The sequence below is a fragment of the Abramis brama genome (genome assembly GCF_963993115.1).
Source record: "Abramis brama genome assembly, chromosome: 16".
In the NCBI taxonomy this organism is placed as follows: Eukaryota; Metazoa; Chordata; class Actinopteri; order Cypriniformes; family Leuciscidae; genus Abramis; species Abramis brama.
In genome coordinates this window covers 17,283,422-17,299,318 of record NC_139978.1, presented here as the reverse complement: position 1 = coordinate 17,299,318, position 15,897 = coordinate 17,283,422, and the positions used below count along the sequence as shown (strand labels likewise).

The following is a 15,897-nucleotide window of genomic DNA, read 5'->3' as shown; positions in this document are numbered from 1 at the left end:
GGCATGAGCTCAGGAATCAGAGAGAAAAATAATTGTGTTGATTGGCCTTACGGTTCAAAAGTTATTAGCAAAATAAAAGTGAAACTTTGGACAGGTGGTGGCGCTAGAGGGAATGACTTAGACACACCAAAATTGGTGTATTTAATGTTGGGACTGTCCTCTATCAGAATGTCAAACCAAAACAACTTTCCCGCATTCGGTTCTATGGGCTGCCATAGACTCCCAGTTGGAAGAAGGAAGAATAATAATAATAAGAACGGGAACAGATACAATAGGTGCCTACGCACCTTCGGTGCTTGGCCCCTAATGATAAATTACAACAATTAAACATGAGCAGTAATGTAGTATGATATTTTAACATTAATAATTAAACATGCACATTATTATAAGAACAAACTGAAAGCAAATGTAAGATAGGCTGTAACTCCTATATTATATTCAACACAGATGTAATCTGACACCTTATTATGCTGTGAAGATGGTATAGCGCTGCTCTGACTGAATTATGAGTGCGCATGCGCGCAGCGAATTTTCCACAACAGTTCTCCCGTTAAATATAGAAAATATACAGCAAACTCTGCTTCAAACAATAACATAACATGTAACAATAAAGAAAGTATAACTCTAGTCCGGATAATAATAAAGTTATGTATACAAACATACGATCTAGAGTGGCATGAATACACGAGGGGAACACACACACACATCTATGATATAACGTTACATCACGGGCACAATAACTTGTTTCCCAGAGCGAATGCAGTACTCATCCAGTGTATAATCAAGGATTACAAACTTACTTTTGCATTCACGCACAACACTTCGTCCGAAATGCGGTATGTAAACAGTTTATACCGATGTAACTTCAGCGTCAATCTCCGAGTCCCGCTGCATTGTAATACTGTCTCTGTGAGGGCGGGGGAGGTCACATGCTCTAGGTTTCTGGACGCTGATTGGCTCAGGTAAGGTGCCGTGTGTGTCTCAAATACAGAGGGAGAAATTATAAAGAGAGGTTAGGTTTGACGGCAAACTGAAGCCTTTTTTACAGCCGCCCCCATATTTCCATAAGGAAATATGTACACATTCAAAAGGCTTTTTAATCTACTGTCAGTTACAATTACTTTAATCAGGAATAGCAGGTAATTGTATAAGTCGTGCAACTGGTCGAGTGTATGTTTTTTCTCCCACCTGAACCTTGGCTGTCCTCACTCTGGTGTCAGCTCCAGGGAATACTTCTGACACCTTCCCCACAGGCCAGAGAGCTCTGGGTAGTTGAGGGTCGATAATCAACACTGTAGTGCCAACCTGGATGTCTGGAGTGTCCTTTCGCCACTTTTGGCGGTTCTGAAGACCCGGGAGGTAGGATTTGAGGTAATGTCTCCAGAATTGGTCCGCAAGGATCTGGCTGTGACGCCATCGCCGTCGGCTGATCAGCTCAGACTGGGGATATACTGTCAAGGGGAGTGAAGCATCTGGCCGCCCCATTAGGAGACAATTTGGGGTAATGGGGTCAGGATCAGAAACATCAGATGATGTATATCCCAGTGGTTTGGAGTTCAAGATTCCTTCAATTTCCACCAACACAGTTTGAAGGACCTCAAAAGTCACTGATTGAGTTCCTAGAGTCACCATCAGGGCGTTTTTCAAGGAGCGAATTTCTCGCTCCCAACAACCTCCAAAGTGGGGTGAGCTAGGAGGGTTGAAATGGAATTCAATTTGTTGTTTAGCCAGATGTCTCTGCAGATCTGGAGCAAGAGATGTAAAAGCTTCCTTTAGCTCCCTTTCACCTCCTCTGAAGTTTGTGCCTTGATCTGACAAGAGCTCATGGGGTTTCCCCCGTCTAGCCGTAAATCGTCTGAGAGCCATAAGGAAGGAGTCTGCTTCCAGACTATGGAGGATGTCGATGTATACTGCTCTGGTGGTGAGGCATTTGAATATTATTCCCCATTTTTTCTCACTGCGTCGACCTACTTTAACGGTATAGGGGCCAAAGCAGTCCACACCAGTGGAGTAAAAGGTGGGCTTGAACAGACGTAGTCTTGCTGGCGGGAGGTCCGCCATTTTAGGTACCTCTGGTTTTTTCCTCCATTTTTGGCACTGCACACACTCTCGCTGCAGATGCTTGATGGCCTCTCTACCCCGTAGAACCCAATATTTACGGCGGAGTTCAGCGAACACCCTCTCAGGACCTGGATGACAAAGTTTGGAGTCATAACTTTGGATGATAAGTTTCGTGATGGGGTGCTTTGGATCCAGTACTATAGGGTGCATGTTGTCAGGTTCAAGGTAGGGACTATGCCGTAAACGTCCGCCAACTCTGATTAATTTGGTTTCTCCATCAAGTTCTGGGGCCAGTGCGACTAGTCGACTGTTCCGTGAAAGTGGTTTACCTGTCCTTAGTTGTTCTAAGTCTGATGAAAAGCATTCTTGCTGTGCTTGCTGCAAAACACGGATCTCGGCACTTCTGTAGTCATTGGCTGTGGCCTCACCATTTTTGGCCTCTTGAAGAGCTGTGGACTCGATTAGCTCCTCGAAAGACTTAAACTGACTAAATTCAGAGGAGGTGAAGCAAACCAGAGTACTGGACCCAATCTTGCGAAGTTCATTATCATCTATTTCAACTGGACTGGGGCAAACAGGCCACAGGTTGGCTGGATCTTTTAAGAAAGGCGGTCCTTGGCACCAGCGTTTGTCCGGGCCAATCTCGTGCAGACTCATTCCCCGAGTGATGTCATCAGCCGGATTGTTGGCGGAGGGTACATATCGCCAGCTGTGTTGTTCTGTAAGGTCCTGAATTTCTGCCACCCGAGTCCCAACAAATACTTTGAATCGGCAGGAGTCCGATTGTAACCATGTGAGGACCGTAGTGGAATCGGTCCACAAGATCGTTTGGCGTATGGGCAGGTTTAACTCATTGTTGAGTACTTTGGCAAGTTGAGCTCCTGTCAGTGCAGCGCACAGTTCCAGTCGGGGAACAGATTGTTGTTTCTTTGGTGCTACACGTGATCTTGCTGTTAAGAAAGCTACCTCTGTTTGCCCATATTGATCCTCTGTTCTAAGATATGCCACAGAGCCATAGGCACGTTCGGAGGCATCACAGAAAACATGTATATCTCTTAGGCTCGTTTTTGTGTCTTTGGTGGGGCTACTGTAACACCGAGGAAGAACGATATTCTGTAGGGCTGGTAGCTCCTCCTCCCATTCGGTCCAGGTTTGTAGCAGATCTGTGGGCAAGTGTGGATCATCCCAATCCCGTTTTTTGTCCCACAATCGTTGAACGAGGATTTTGGCGCGTGTGGTGTAGGGGATGAGGTAACCCAACGGGTCGTACTGGCTGGCTAGGATTCTATATATGTTACGCATGGTAGTCTCACTACTGTCTTTGGCACGGTATTTGTAGGAGATTGTGTCAGACTGATGGTTCCAGAGGAGCCCCAATGTCGACTCATGGGTGTCTGTTTGGCCTTGTGAAATCCAGAGTTCTGCACTGTCCGAAATTGCATTGTGAGGCAGGTGACTTATAGTTAAAGGGGCATTGCTGGACCACTGCCTCAGCTCGAAGCCTCCATCTGCCAGCAGGTTCCTTATTTTGTCAACGAAACACTTTGCTTCTTCTGCTGATGTGAAACTTTGTAGGCAGTTGTCTACATAAAAGGATTTCAGCACCGAATTGCAGACATCATCTCCAGGCGGGCTATGATCAAGGACGTGTTTCTGGAGTGCAAATACGGCACAGCAGGGGCTGCAGGTAGTGCCGAATGGGAGGACTTGCCATTCGTACACACTGGGTTGTTCCTGTATATCCAGATCTCTCCAGAGGAAACGCAAGAGTGGTTTGTCTTCTGGAAGTAGTCGAATTTGGTGGAACATCCCCTTGATGTCGCTGCTGACTGCTACTGAATGTTCCCTAAATCTGAGCAGCACGGCAAGTAGAGATGGTCCCAACACTGGTCCTGGCAGCAGAAGCTCATTCAAGTTTTGTCCGTGATATTGGAACGAGCAGTTGAAAACTATCCTGTTTTTCCCATTGTGGTGCACCATGTGATGCGGGATGTACCAGGAGCTGGAAGGATCTGGCTCAGCATTCTGTGGCAATTTACTAACATAGCCTGCTTGTTCCAGTTTTGAAATCTCAGCAGTATAAGCGGCTGCTTGCTCTGGATTCTTTGCCAGTCTCTTTTCGGTTGCCCTCAGCTGTGATAAGACTGCCTCTTTGGGTGCCCTGAGTTCAGGCATGTTCTTGACACGCAAGAGAGGGGTTGCGTAACGTTTGATACCATCCACCTCAACCCTGATTGTCTTCCTTTCCAAGAGGTCCACTGCCTCCTGGTCCAGTCTGGATCTGATGCAAATCTTTTCGTTGCGCCAGGGCAGTATGTCCATCTGCCATAATTTCTCCACTTGCTTGTAGAGATCTGATTCTGGGAACGAAACCGAAGTGAAGAGACAGTGCTGTTCAGTCATCTCCTGCCGAAAGTGTTGGACTGGGCCCTGTAATGTCCAGCCAAGACGTGTCTTTATAGCCGCTGGTCCCCCTGGAGGGCCTAGTCTTACTGGTTCTACAGGAGTGATCAGATGGGGATAATCAGAACCAATGAGCAGCACGGGACAGACTGCGTCAAAATCATATAGTGGAAGCCCTTTAAGGTGTTGATATCTCTTTCTCAGATTATTCACAGGATGTGAGTGCTCTGCTAAACTTAGCTGTTGAGCAGTAAAGGCACCTTTGATGCGATACCGTTTGGTGGGCTGAGCCATTGGGGAGATTGTAAATGAGACGGCTGCACCTCTGAGAACTTGAAACTCCTGCCTGACTGTTCGAAGGGGTAGGTCTTCAGGCTGACCTTTGAGGCCCAACTGCTGAGCTGCATTGTGGAGGAGGATAGTTCTCTCAGATCCATCATCCTGGATTGCGTATGCATCCATTCTCCGTTTTCCATTTCTGAGAATAACTTTTGTGATTTTCAGAAGAACTTTCCGGCTGGTGGGCGGTTTATGAATCAGGAGAATCTCATTCATAGTGTTAAGCAGACAGGTGTTGGTATCAGCAGTTTCATCGTGAACAGGCTTTGGATTCTCTGGCTTCCAAGCACTGATATCATGCAGAGCCATAAGGTGTCGACTGTTGCACTGTTTGCATCGCATTTTTAGGTTACATTCTGCTGACTTATGAGTTCTACCACAGCGCCAACATCTGTTGTTGTCTTTGACCCAGCTTCGTTTCTGGTCTTTAGTAAGAAGCTTGAAGTTGGTGCAGTTGTTGAGGGAGTGCTTACTGTTGTCACAGTAGGTGCAGTAGGGTCTTAGAGAAGTCTTAAGTGATGAAGCAGATGGCATAGACTCAGAATTCTCCTTCTCTGTGTTCAGTAAGATTGTGGTGCTTTTAGCGGCTGGCTTAGAGTCTCTGAAAGTCTCTCTTGTTCGTGGTAAGGGCCCTCTACGTTGATTACTTGCAAACCTTGTAGTGTCCTCTTGAACTTGGATTTCAAACTCCAGCCATTCTGCAAAATCCAGAAGTGTAGGGATGGGCACATGATGTGGATGTGCAAACCTCCGAAACCCTGATCTGAGGTCATGTGGAAGCTTCCCAAGCAGCCGAGACACATGAGACCCACACTGTAATTCAAAAGTTCCCTTCTTGCCTAATTGTTCCAGCATGCCAACCAGGGAACGGACCTTGAGAGCGAAAAGTCTAAAGGCCTTCTGGTCTCCACTAGCTATATTCGCGCCATCCATTAACTCTGCAATCCGTTGTAGAGCTAGTTGATGTGGCTGACCATACTGCTGATCTAAAGCAGCCATCGTCCTTGTGTAAGGGTGTTGCGAATGGCAGTACGAGTCAGCAATTAGCAGAGCCTCCTCTAATTTCAGATGATCCATCAGTATCTGGAATTTGAACCTTTCTGTTGCACTAGCTGGGAGGATATTTTCCAGAGCAATTTTCAGTCGTGAGAACTCTCTTGGGTTAGGATGTATAAAGTCAGGAATTGTGGGGGTTGGACCTCTATACATCAGTTCTCGTTCAGGGGGAGGTGATGGAGAAAGTGACCGGCATGGCATTTGTGGATGTCTTGTAGTGTCTTGAGAGACCCAAAATGGAGAATTTGAGTGTTCTTGTCTGTGGGAGTAATGTGCCTCTAATCTCTGAACCCCTTGTGGCATATAGTGGTAAGAAGAGCTCGGTTCTCTATTGTAAGCAGATGCTGGAGTTGGGTGGTGTGGAGAACTTTGAAACTTGTCCTCGGTCTGATGCTCCTTTTGCGATTTTATGCGCGGAGCTGGTACAGGTCTGAAGCTAGTTTCCTCGGAACGTGCCTGTGGGCTGACACGTGGTGCAGGCACAGGAGAACTGGAGCCATACTGCCTCGTAGGGGTGTCAGGCGAAAGTGGCTGACTTCCAGGAAGTTGATGCTCCATCTGAATTTGTAGCTGCCTCATTTGCTGCTTGAGCTGACGAAGCTCCTTTGCATATTGGTCATTTTTGCTCTGAACTGTGTCCCTTTCCTGCTGTATCCTTTGTAGGACTTTGCGGAGATCCTTATTCTCTTCCCGTATGATGTCTGATGCAGATTTGCGCTCATCATCGGACCACTGTGACAGATTATCATCTTCATAACCTGATAGCACTGGAGTAAATCCAGTTGCGCCTTTCTCTGCCAGTCTGACTGGATGAGTGAGTGGTGACATGGGTTCTGGAACAGGCTTAGAGAGGGTGAAGCCAGTGAGATCGTACTCATCGTAACGTGCGGGAAGGACAGTCCTCCTCCTGACTCGCACAGTTGGCTCATCCTCTTCATATAGTGACATCTTCTATCTCTTTGGTAAGTCCAAAATCCGGCTCGAAGGACCATGAAAAAATGCTTCTGCTTGGTAGCACTGATACAACAAGTTGCCAGCTCAGGGTGCTGACCCACCAAAGACTGTCCGATTAGAGACCAAACGAAGATGCACTTTTCTGGGAATAACCCATTTATTGTCACCACTCAACAGACTGGCTTGTATGGTTGTGTTTGTGTGGTTTTTCTATAAAATAAACAGTAAAATAAACATGAATATACATAATAATAACAATGATAAATTACAACAATTAAACATGAGCAGTAATGTAGTATGATATTTTAACATTAATAATTAAACATGCACATTATTATAAGAACAAACTGAAAGCAAATGTAAGATAGGCTGTAACTCCTATATTATATTCAACACAGATGTAATCTGACACCTTATTATGCTGTGAAGATGGTATAGCGCTGCTCTGACTGAATTATGAGTGCGCATGCGCGCAGCGAATTTTCCACAACAGTTCTCCCGTTAAATATAGAAAATATACAGCAAACTCTGCTTCAAACAATAACATAACATGTAACAATAAAGAAAGTATAACTCTAGTCCGGATAATAATAAAGTTATGTATACAAACATACGATCTAGAGTGGCATGAATACACGAGGGGAACACACACACACATCTATGATATAACGTTACATCACGGGCACAATAACTTGTTTCCCAGAGCGAATGCAGTACTCATCCAGTGTATAATCAAGGATTACAAACTTACTTTTGCATTCACGCACAACACTTCGTCCGAAATGCGGTATGTAAACAGTTTATACCGATGTAACTTCAGCGTCAATCTCCGAGTCCCGCTGCATTGTAATACTGTCTCTGTGAGGGCGGGGGAGGTCACATGCTCTAGGTTTCTGGACGCTGATTGGCTCAGGTAAGGTGCCGTGTGTGTCTCAAATACAGAGGGAGAAATTATAAAGAGAGGTTAGGTTTGACGGCAAACTGAAGCCTTTTTTACAAGTTAAATCAAATATTAAAATAGTCCAACAGATCTTGCTGTGGTACCGAAATGGGTCAGGAGGATATGTTGCAGCGCAGTCCCTAATGAAACGTCCCCATCTGACTAACAGGGAACCGTATGGGAACGTTCTGTTAACGTCCCAAATGTCCTCTTTGTAACGTTGCTGTATGTGTGACCATAGAATAACCAATATGGAACGTCCCACTAAAGTCATATTGGGAACGTTGAACTGCAGCACTTTCATAAACAAAAAAAGAGGATGTTTTAGGAACGTCTCTAATGTTCTGTAAAGGTTTGGGATTTGCGTCACCTTTAGAGAACTTTTAGGGAACGTTGCGCAAGGTCGCGAGAACTTCCCCTCCTATGTGGTATCCAAGCCACTGACATCCTCATTACTATGTTTTACTGTCCTGGAAAGTATGTGTGCTGAATGCATAGGGTAGGGGCCACATGAATCTGTGTGTGTGTGTGCGTGTGTGTGTGTGGTGTGTGTGTGTGTGTGTGTGAGCAGACACGTGGGTGATAATCCGCTTGAGTAATAGCCGCTCCGGAAAGCGTCTGATGACACGTATAGAAAGAGAGCAGAGATGGGGGAGGTGAGAGGATGGGTGGGGTCTTCAATCTTGTACACAATTAATGATCTTCAACAATCTTCATTTCAACAATCTACTACAGAAAAATACTATTTTAAACGTGTGACTTTTATGTGCTGAAGTGTGAAGTTTTATGTAGGCCTACTTATGGTGGTCAAATAAGCTAATTTTGATCAGAATAAAATGAAAATACTCATAATTTACTCGCCTTCAAGTTGTTCCAAACCTGTATGAGTTTCTTTCTTCTGTGAAACATACACACACACAATATATGCATCACTGGAGAGTGCTAGCAGAGGTGTCCATCATTCATATAAATTAGGAATATCCTTGAAATTATTTGCAATATAATGAAAGTAAATGTGGGCTGGGAATGTCAAGCTCCAAAATGTCAAAAAGACACTATAAAAGTGGTCCATACAATTTTTGGACTGTATTACAAGTATTTAAGTCAAATGAGAACTTTGCATGAGATAGACCAAATTTTAAGTTGTAATTCACTTTATAAAAATTGACATTTGCCCTAGTTATTCTTAGCGTGTTCAAGCAATGTAAGAGTAGTAGCGATGACTGATAAATCTGTGAATTATTCGTTCAAATCAGTTTTAATGATTAAAAAATTGATCTGAATGATTTGTTCATAAATCAGCCTGATCTGGTTGTTGAGTTCAAGTCACTCACTCACTGATCCAGTTAGAGCAGTTAACAGCTCACTGAATTTTAGTCGGTTCCTCTCACAAAGCTTCCATATAACTTCAGAAGACTTGTGTCAATCTGAAACTTTACAGCACCAGTCTTCATTTAAATGAATTATATTTTTATGATTAGTCAGAATATTCCTCACCTTTTCTTTTACATTGAAGGAATAAATTCACACAGGAACTCATCTGAAACAACATGAGGGTGAATAAATGAGAGAATTTTCATTTTTGGGTGAACTATCCCTATAACTTGTGTGCTGCATATGGTGGTCATATGAGCACATCTTAAACAACAGACTTAAGCAAAAGAACACATGCTCATATGTCAAACATAAACACTGTCTCCTCGATTGTGTGTGTGTGTGTGTGTGTGTGTGTGTGTGTGTGTGTGTGTGTGTGTGTGTGTGTGTGTGTGTGCTGTCTGAGAGACACTCATTAATCTATTCTGCCATTATTAAGGTTGAATAGGGTCTGACTATGATTGATACTGAGAGAGCTGTTTCTAAGGGAAAGGTCCCTTTCACTGTGTTAATCACTGCTGACCTCTACCCCCGTGTGTGTTGGTGTGTGTCTCTCTATGTGTGTGTCTATGTGTTTTGCTGCTGACCTATAACCCCTCTGAGGAAACACAGGAGAATAGCCATCTTATGTACACTAGACTGGCCAGCAATTATTAAAGGGAAAGAGATAGAATAAATGAAGGGAAAAACAGAGAAGTGTGTGTGCGCATTTGCTAAGGCACATTATGCAGGAAGAGCAGGCGTGGACAGGGATGAGAAGAGTCGCTTCGTATTCTTCTTTGCCTTATTCAGATGCTCCTAAATCTCTTAGGGCTGGAAACCTTTACTGGAGGAACTTCACAGTCTTATAGACTATATGCACCAGAAAAACAAGTGCGCAGCCATCTTTAGTTATTGTTAGTTATTTACTTATTGTAGAGTTAACTAAAGTTATCATGAGCATTGTAATGTTTGAAGCAAATGTCATAATGTCAGCAGACCTCGAAGATTTTAAAACAAGCAGTTCATTCATAAGTCCATAAGATCTTACCTTCATGCTGTCGAAATACAAACCAGAAGACAAACAAAAAAGTGTGAGGAGAAAGCCCAACTTGCTGCCGCACAAATGTCCTGAACCAAAATGCCCTTAAACAGTGCCCATGATGTAGCCATACCTCTGGTAGAATGAGCCCTTAGCCCTTCTGGAGGACAGAGACCCATGTTATTATAACCTAATATAATAGCTTCGCCTACCCAGTAGGACAAGTGCTTATGTGAAATAGCTTTACCCTTATGAGAATCAGCCCATGAAACAAATAACTGATTACTCTTCCTTAGTGCTTTTGTTCTGTCCACATAGTGACGCAATGCATGGACAGGGCATAAACAGTAAATCCACCTGTTTACAGACGAGAGCTGACTCGCTCACTTTAGGCACAAACGCTGGATTAGTTTTGAGAGTCACCCTCGGGTAATCCATGGTGAACTGCATACAGGAGTTATGAACCGATAAAGTATGAAGAGCGCGCATGCAGAGTTATGTCACTATCACTTCGCGGTTGAGGTAGCGTTTTGGACACAAGCACTGCACCACCATCCAGTGCAGAAACTCTCATTCGCAACAGTCCCAGTCGAGAGAGCTAACAATCAAAAGAGCTAATAATAAAGCAACCTTTAGCGAAAGGAGCTTTTTAATCAGTACTCTCTATAAACTCAAAAGGGGAATGAGATGCATTAAGGACCACAGACAGATCCCACGATGGAATCAGTGGCTTTGAAACCGAGTTCAGATGCCGTGCACCTCTAATAAACCTGCATACGGATCTGCCCTTGTCTAAAACTTCTACAAAAAAGCATAACATTCACAGCCAGACAGAGAAAAGGAATAATGTGTCTGTGCACGCACCCTTGCTCAAATCAAGCGTATGCTTCCCTGGCAATTTATGAATGCTGAACGTTGTTGTGTTGTCTGGTCTGATCTGATGATCATTAACGAAATGTGGTGGTTCCTTAGGAACTGCACAAAAGTTTCAATGCCAGAAACATTGTTAACAGTTCCAGGAAGTTTAAGTGTGCGATCTGTAGCAAGACGTGCCATTTCCCTTTTGCTATCCTAACTTCACACACTGCTCCCAGCAGAGTCCCTGACTCGAGAAAAGAGCGATCCCTTCAATGACGGAGAGCGCGCATGCAGAGTTATGTCACTATCACTTTGCGGTTGAGGTAACGTTTTGGACACAAGCGCTGCGCCACCGTCCAGTGCAGAAACTCTCATTCGCAACAGTCCCAGTGGAATGACAGAAACTGTCAAGGCCATTAGCCCCAGAAGACGTAAACACAGTCCGATTGGGACTCTGTTTCATTTCTGAAAAAGGGATAGGCAGCCGCAAAATGACCTGATGCGCTCCTCCTCCTTCGATGCTTGATACAGGTCTGAGTTCAGTCTGAGACCCAGGTAGATTATCTGCTGTGCAGGTACCGAGCAGCTTTTTGTCTCGTTTGTGTTGAAGCCTAAACTCTCCAAATTAGATGAGCAATTTTGTATCTATCTCTACCTGCTGCTGCGACAGAGCACAAAGGAGCAGATCATCCAAATAAGATGACCCTGAGACCCGCTATTCTCAGCAGTGTCAGAGCTGCTTCGACACATTTGCTGAACACTCGGGGCAAATGAAAGCCTGATAGGGACTGTCAAAAACACGTAGGCTTCGCCCTGATAGGCAAACCTGAGATATTTTCTGTGTTCCAGGTAGAAATGAAAATGTAAAATTGTGCATCTTTAAGGTACACCGGTCTTTAGGACAAACAAAATGACAGAGAACCTTGAATGAGAGCATTTTGAATTTGTACTTTCTGAGGTGTTTGTTGAGGTTCCACAAATCCAGAATGGGACAGAATTCCCTCCTTGAGGGTATGCTGTCCGGTGTCTAGCTGCAGCCGCTGCAAAGTAAGGTTTTCCTCTCGGCTGAGTTAGCTTAGACTGTGGCTCAGCCTGCTGAGGCTGAAAAGATCTGGGGCTCGCTCGCCCACCACCGCCAGGCCCATGCCGCGACCACAGCTCTGGGCTCGCTGGTCCCTGGAAGTTCACAGGTTGAGATCTGCAATAACGCAGATCTCTTCCTAGAGTGCTGGGTTTGGTGTCCCAGCATCAATTTGCTGTGGAGAGAGATGGCAACCTCAATGCCAGGGCAGAAGAATGATAGATCTTCTGAAATACAGAGACTGCTAAGCACTCAGTGCTGCGTCCTGGCAGTGAGGCTGAGGCAGAGGAAAATGCCTCCCTGCGGTTAGGGTTGAGATGACTAACCGCTCAACAGGAGGGGGATTTGACATGCCTAACTCCTCCATGTTATTAAGATCCAGCCTAGAAAACCCTTTTACAGGAATCCTTTGTGAAAAGGGCTTGACCCAGAAGCATTTAATTTTTCTAAAATGCATGTGGGGACCGCTGGAATGAGCTGTTTAACGGATGTGGCACGTGACGGAAGTCTCTTACTGTCATAAAGATCTCTCTCCGTACCCGGGCCTGCCTGCTGTGACGGCCAGTCAACGGAGAGTTTGCCGCTGCCCTCCGGCACATTTCAAGTAGGTCAAGCTCCACCTGAGCTGAGGAGAGGGACCCTTCGCTTAACGGTCTGCTTGACCGGGAGGGATTCGGTGGGAGGATTGCATCGTCATCATCCTCCTCTGATGATCCTCCAGCATCCAATGTGATCTTCACGGGGAAGAGATTGAGAATGAAGTAAGGACCACTGGCAGCGGTATATATTGGGGACTCCCACATCAATGTCGTGATTGGTCTGTTAACTGACAGACGTGGGCCCTATTTTAACGATCTGAAACGCAAGTATCAAACGTGAAACGCAAGTAACTTTGTGGGCAGATCTCTGTTGCTATTATACCTGCGGGGTAAATGACTCTTGCGCCCGACGCAAATCTAAAATGGGTTGGTCTGAAGTAGCTTCATTATTCATAGGTGTGGTTTGGGCGTAACGTGAAATAAACCAATCAGAGTGACATCTCACATTCCCTTTAAGAGCAGGCGTGCTTGTTCCATGGCGGATTGCTATTATAACGGCGGATTTGCCAGGCGCACGCTAGGAGCGGTTCACAGCCTAGGAGACCGACGTTCTCGTCAGGGCCGTAAAAGACAGAAAAGTGACCTTGTATGGGGATGGGAGAAACCCACCCAAATTAGCTTCAGTTAAACAGGCGTATAATAATTTTGGTTGACTTCAAAGAGGAAACGGCCATTCACTGCCATTATAAAGCTTGGAAGAGCCAGGACATTTTTAAATATAACTCCGATTGTTTTCATCTGAAAGAAGAATGTCATATGCACCTAGGATGACTTGAGGGTGAGTAAATCATGGGCTAATTTTCATTTTTGGGTGAACTATCCCTTTAAAACCTGACACACGGATTCATTATACTATTACACATGCGTTTTCTTGTTTAACTGTTTACTTTCACTTAAAACATAACTGACTGTGTTTATGTGAATACTCACCAAGACCAACGATTTGACATTATTTTGTGTGTATTTGACTGTTTAAGCACAATAAGCTGCGAAAAATATCTTTCGAAAAATAGAGATGGCTTTATGTGTGTACACTTTGGGTGTGAGCACAAAATCTGTGGAAATAGACTAAAATTATTAATACGAGCAATCCCACTGCGAAATTCAAGCCCTGTAACACCAACAATATTCATCCGGAGCAAATGAAATGAGTGAGTGAGGGGAGGCGGGTTTGTGTGTCAATTTGTTGTCGAAGAGATGAGAGAGAGCGAGAAAGCGCAGCTGGTATCGTGCATCTATTCTGCGGAAAATGAGTATTGGAAGCGTTTTAAATATTTCAGGATCGATATGTATCAAATAATCTATATTTTTGACAACACTATGTTGCAGTTAGTTTATTATATCAGAAGCCTTTTTAAAAGACTACAATTTAAATATTTATATAATATATATAAAATTCAACCCACCAAAGTGGCAAGTAGGTGTGACTGTGTTACACGCCACTGCTAAAATCCACCCGCATTTGGCGGGTTGGCCCAGTTCTCATTCCTTGGGAGAGAATAAAGCAAGAACAGAGCTTACCGCAAATGCAGCGTATGAGTGCCTCCAACGTTTTATGTTTATCTTACACGCGCATACAAACAAACGGCTTGTGAGGACAAAAAAGTTGATGACGTGCATTACAGGTGCCATCTAATACTCATGGCCGCTCTGCTAGTGACGTCACGGACTGTCGTTGGTCAATAAAATGGGCGTGTTTGTCACAAGTGCTTCAGACACTAGTCACGCTACTGGCGTTCCCAATAGCATCAATCCAAGATGCAGTGTTGAAGTTCCACTTCGAAAGGGACCTGAGCTACCCTTACGAAAAATAAGTTTATTCAAGTGTTCTATTAGTATACTTCTTTTAAACTAAAAATGAGGAAGTATACTTTCAGTCTACATTTTATTTACTTCTCAGAAATATTCTTTATGTACTTCTCAGAAATATACTTAAAATTACACTTAAGTGTACTTGACTTATACTGAGAGAAAAGTCCAAGTATATTTGGCCTGTACTTGTAATTAATCTTTTGATCGAGATATACTTAAAAGTATAATTAAGTATTCAAAGTATACTTGGCTTGTAGTTGTACCGAGTAGCCAATTAAATATTATTTTTTTACATAATTTTTCATATACAGTTTTATGAAACTTACATTGTTTGAAAATATTGATTAGAATATTGATATAAAACAGATATGTTTCTAATTCTGAACATGTACATAGGAATTTACTTTAATTCTACTTTACTCTTTCCTCAGCAAAAACGCCCTTCTTGCAAAGGAAGGATTTGAGCGCTGTCTTCTGTTCCTCTTTTAGATAAAAAGCCAAGTCTAACTCGTTAACTGTAGCGGCCAAAGCCGTTTCAAACAACTGATGTTCATCCATAGCCATCTTGCAATGTTTATTAATGACTTTGACATCACAGCGCTCATCACAGTCGTCATCTGTTTAGCTCGCCTCTGGCACGCCTATATCAGATAACCCCATGTGATTGGTGCAGCTCGGATACAAGGGCATATTTAATGAGCATCATTACTCGACGCCAGAGTAAACTCGCTGAGCAAATTCAACTTGTCCAGAACTCTGGATTTCCAGGGTACCATTGACTGAATTTTCCAGCTATCCATGTTTTCACTGGTATACGGTAGGGGGCGCTATGACACATCTTCTAGTACAGAATCTCTGGATCAAAACACAGGAGAAGAAGAAGCTGAAACAAGTGATAGAAGATTGCTCACACTAATGTAAAATAACGTGATCATCAAACATTAAACAGCATGTAAATCAAAACTGCTTAATGTTACCAAATGAAATGTCGAACCCATGAAGAGAAAACGACTGTGAGGCTTTGGGGGTGTTGATAAACTCGATCTACTCCACCTGTGTTTTGATCATCATTCTGAATCTGATCAAGGCATAGTCTTTGACAAAAATGTGATTTTCTCAACTTTTTTGTTTAAAATGTTGCCTTTTTTTATGAAACTTACTGACATTCAAGTGTTGATAAAAAAGGATGCAATAAGTTCAAGGTCAAGGTCAAGGTAGCATTTATTGTCTCCCTTAGGAGAAATTTGTTTTAGATTAGGGAAACTGCTGCCACATCAAGACATGACACATACAACATATCAAATGAAAATAAAAGTAAAACACATTTCAATCCCAAAATCCTACATCATAACAGTACATATATCATATATCATAACACAACACAGCCCTCAGTTCCTGC

General features: G+C 43.6%; 1 protein-coding gene and 1 long non-coding RNA gene across 3 annotated transcripts in view; one reads left to right on the top strand and one right to left on the bottom strand.

Annotated features, from left to right (window-relative positions):
- Positions 1 to 15,897, top strand: part of LOC311066515 — a 54,731-nt gene that overhangs the window by 15,172 nt on the left and 23,662 nt on the right. The window lies entirely within an intron of this gene.
- LOC311098460 (uncharacterized protein) lies at positions 339 to 7,805 on the bottom strand. 2 transcript variants are annotated; one of them, XM_084138660.1, is made up of 3 exons: positions 7,565 to 7,802; positions 1,189 to 7,023; positions 339 to 980 (listed from the first exon to the last, which is right to left on the bottom strand). In XM_084138660.1, exons 2-3 carry the CDS (start codon positions 6,805 to 6,807, stop codon positions 789 to 791), a joined length of 5,811 nt encoding a protein of 1,936 aa, XP_083994786.1. In that variant the 5' UTR covers positions 6,808 to 7,023; positions 7,565 to 7,802; the 3' UTR covers positions 339 to 788. The 2 variants fall into 2 exon arrangements, with proteins under 2 accessions (XP_083994786.1, XP_083994785.1); XM_084138659.1 differs by having other exon boundaries at positions 1,189 to 7,805.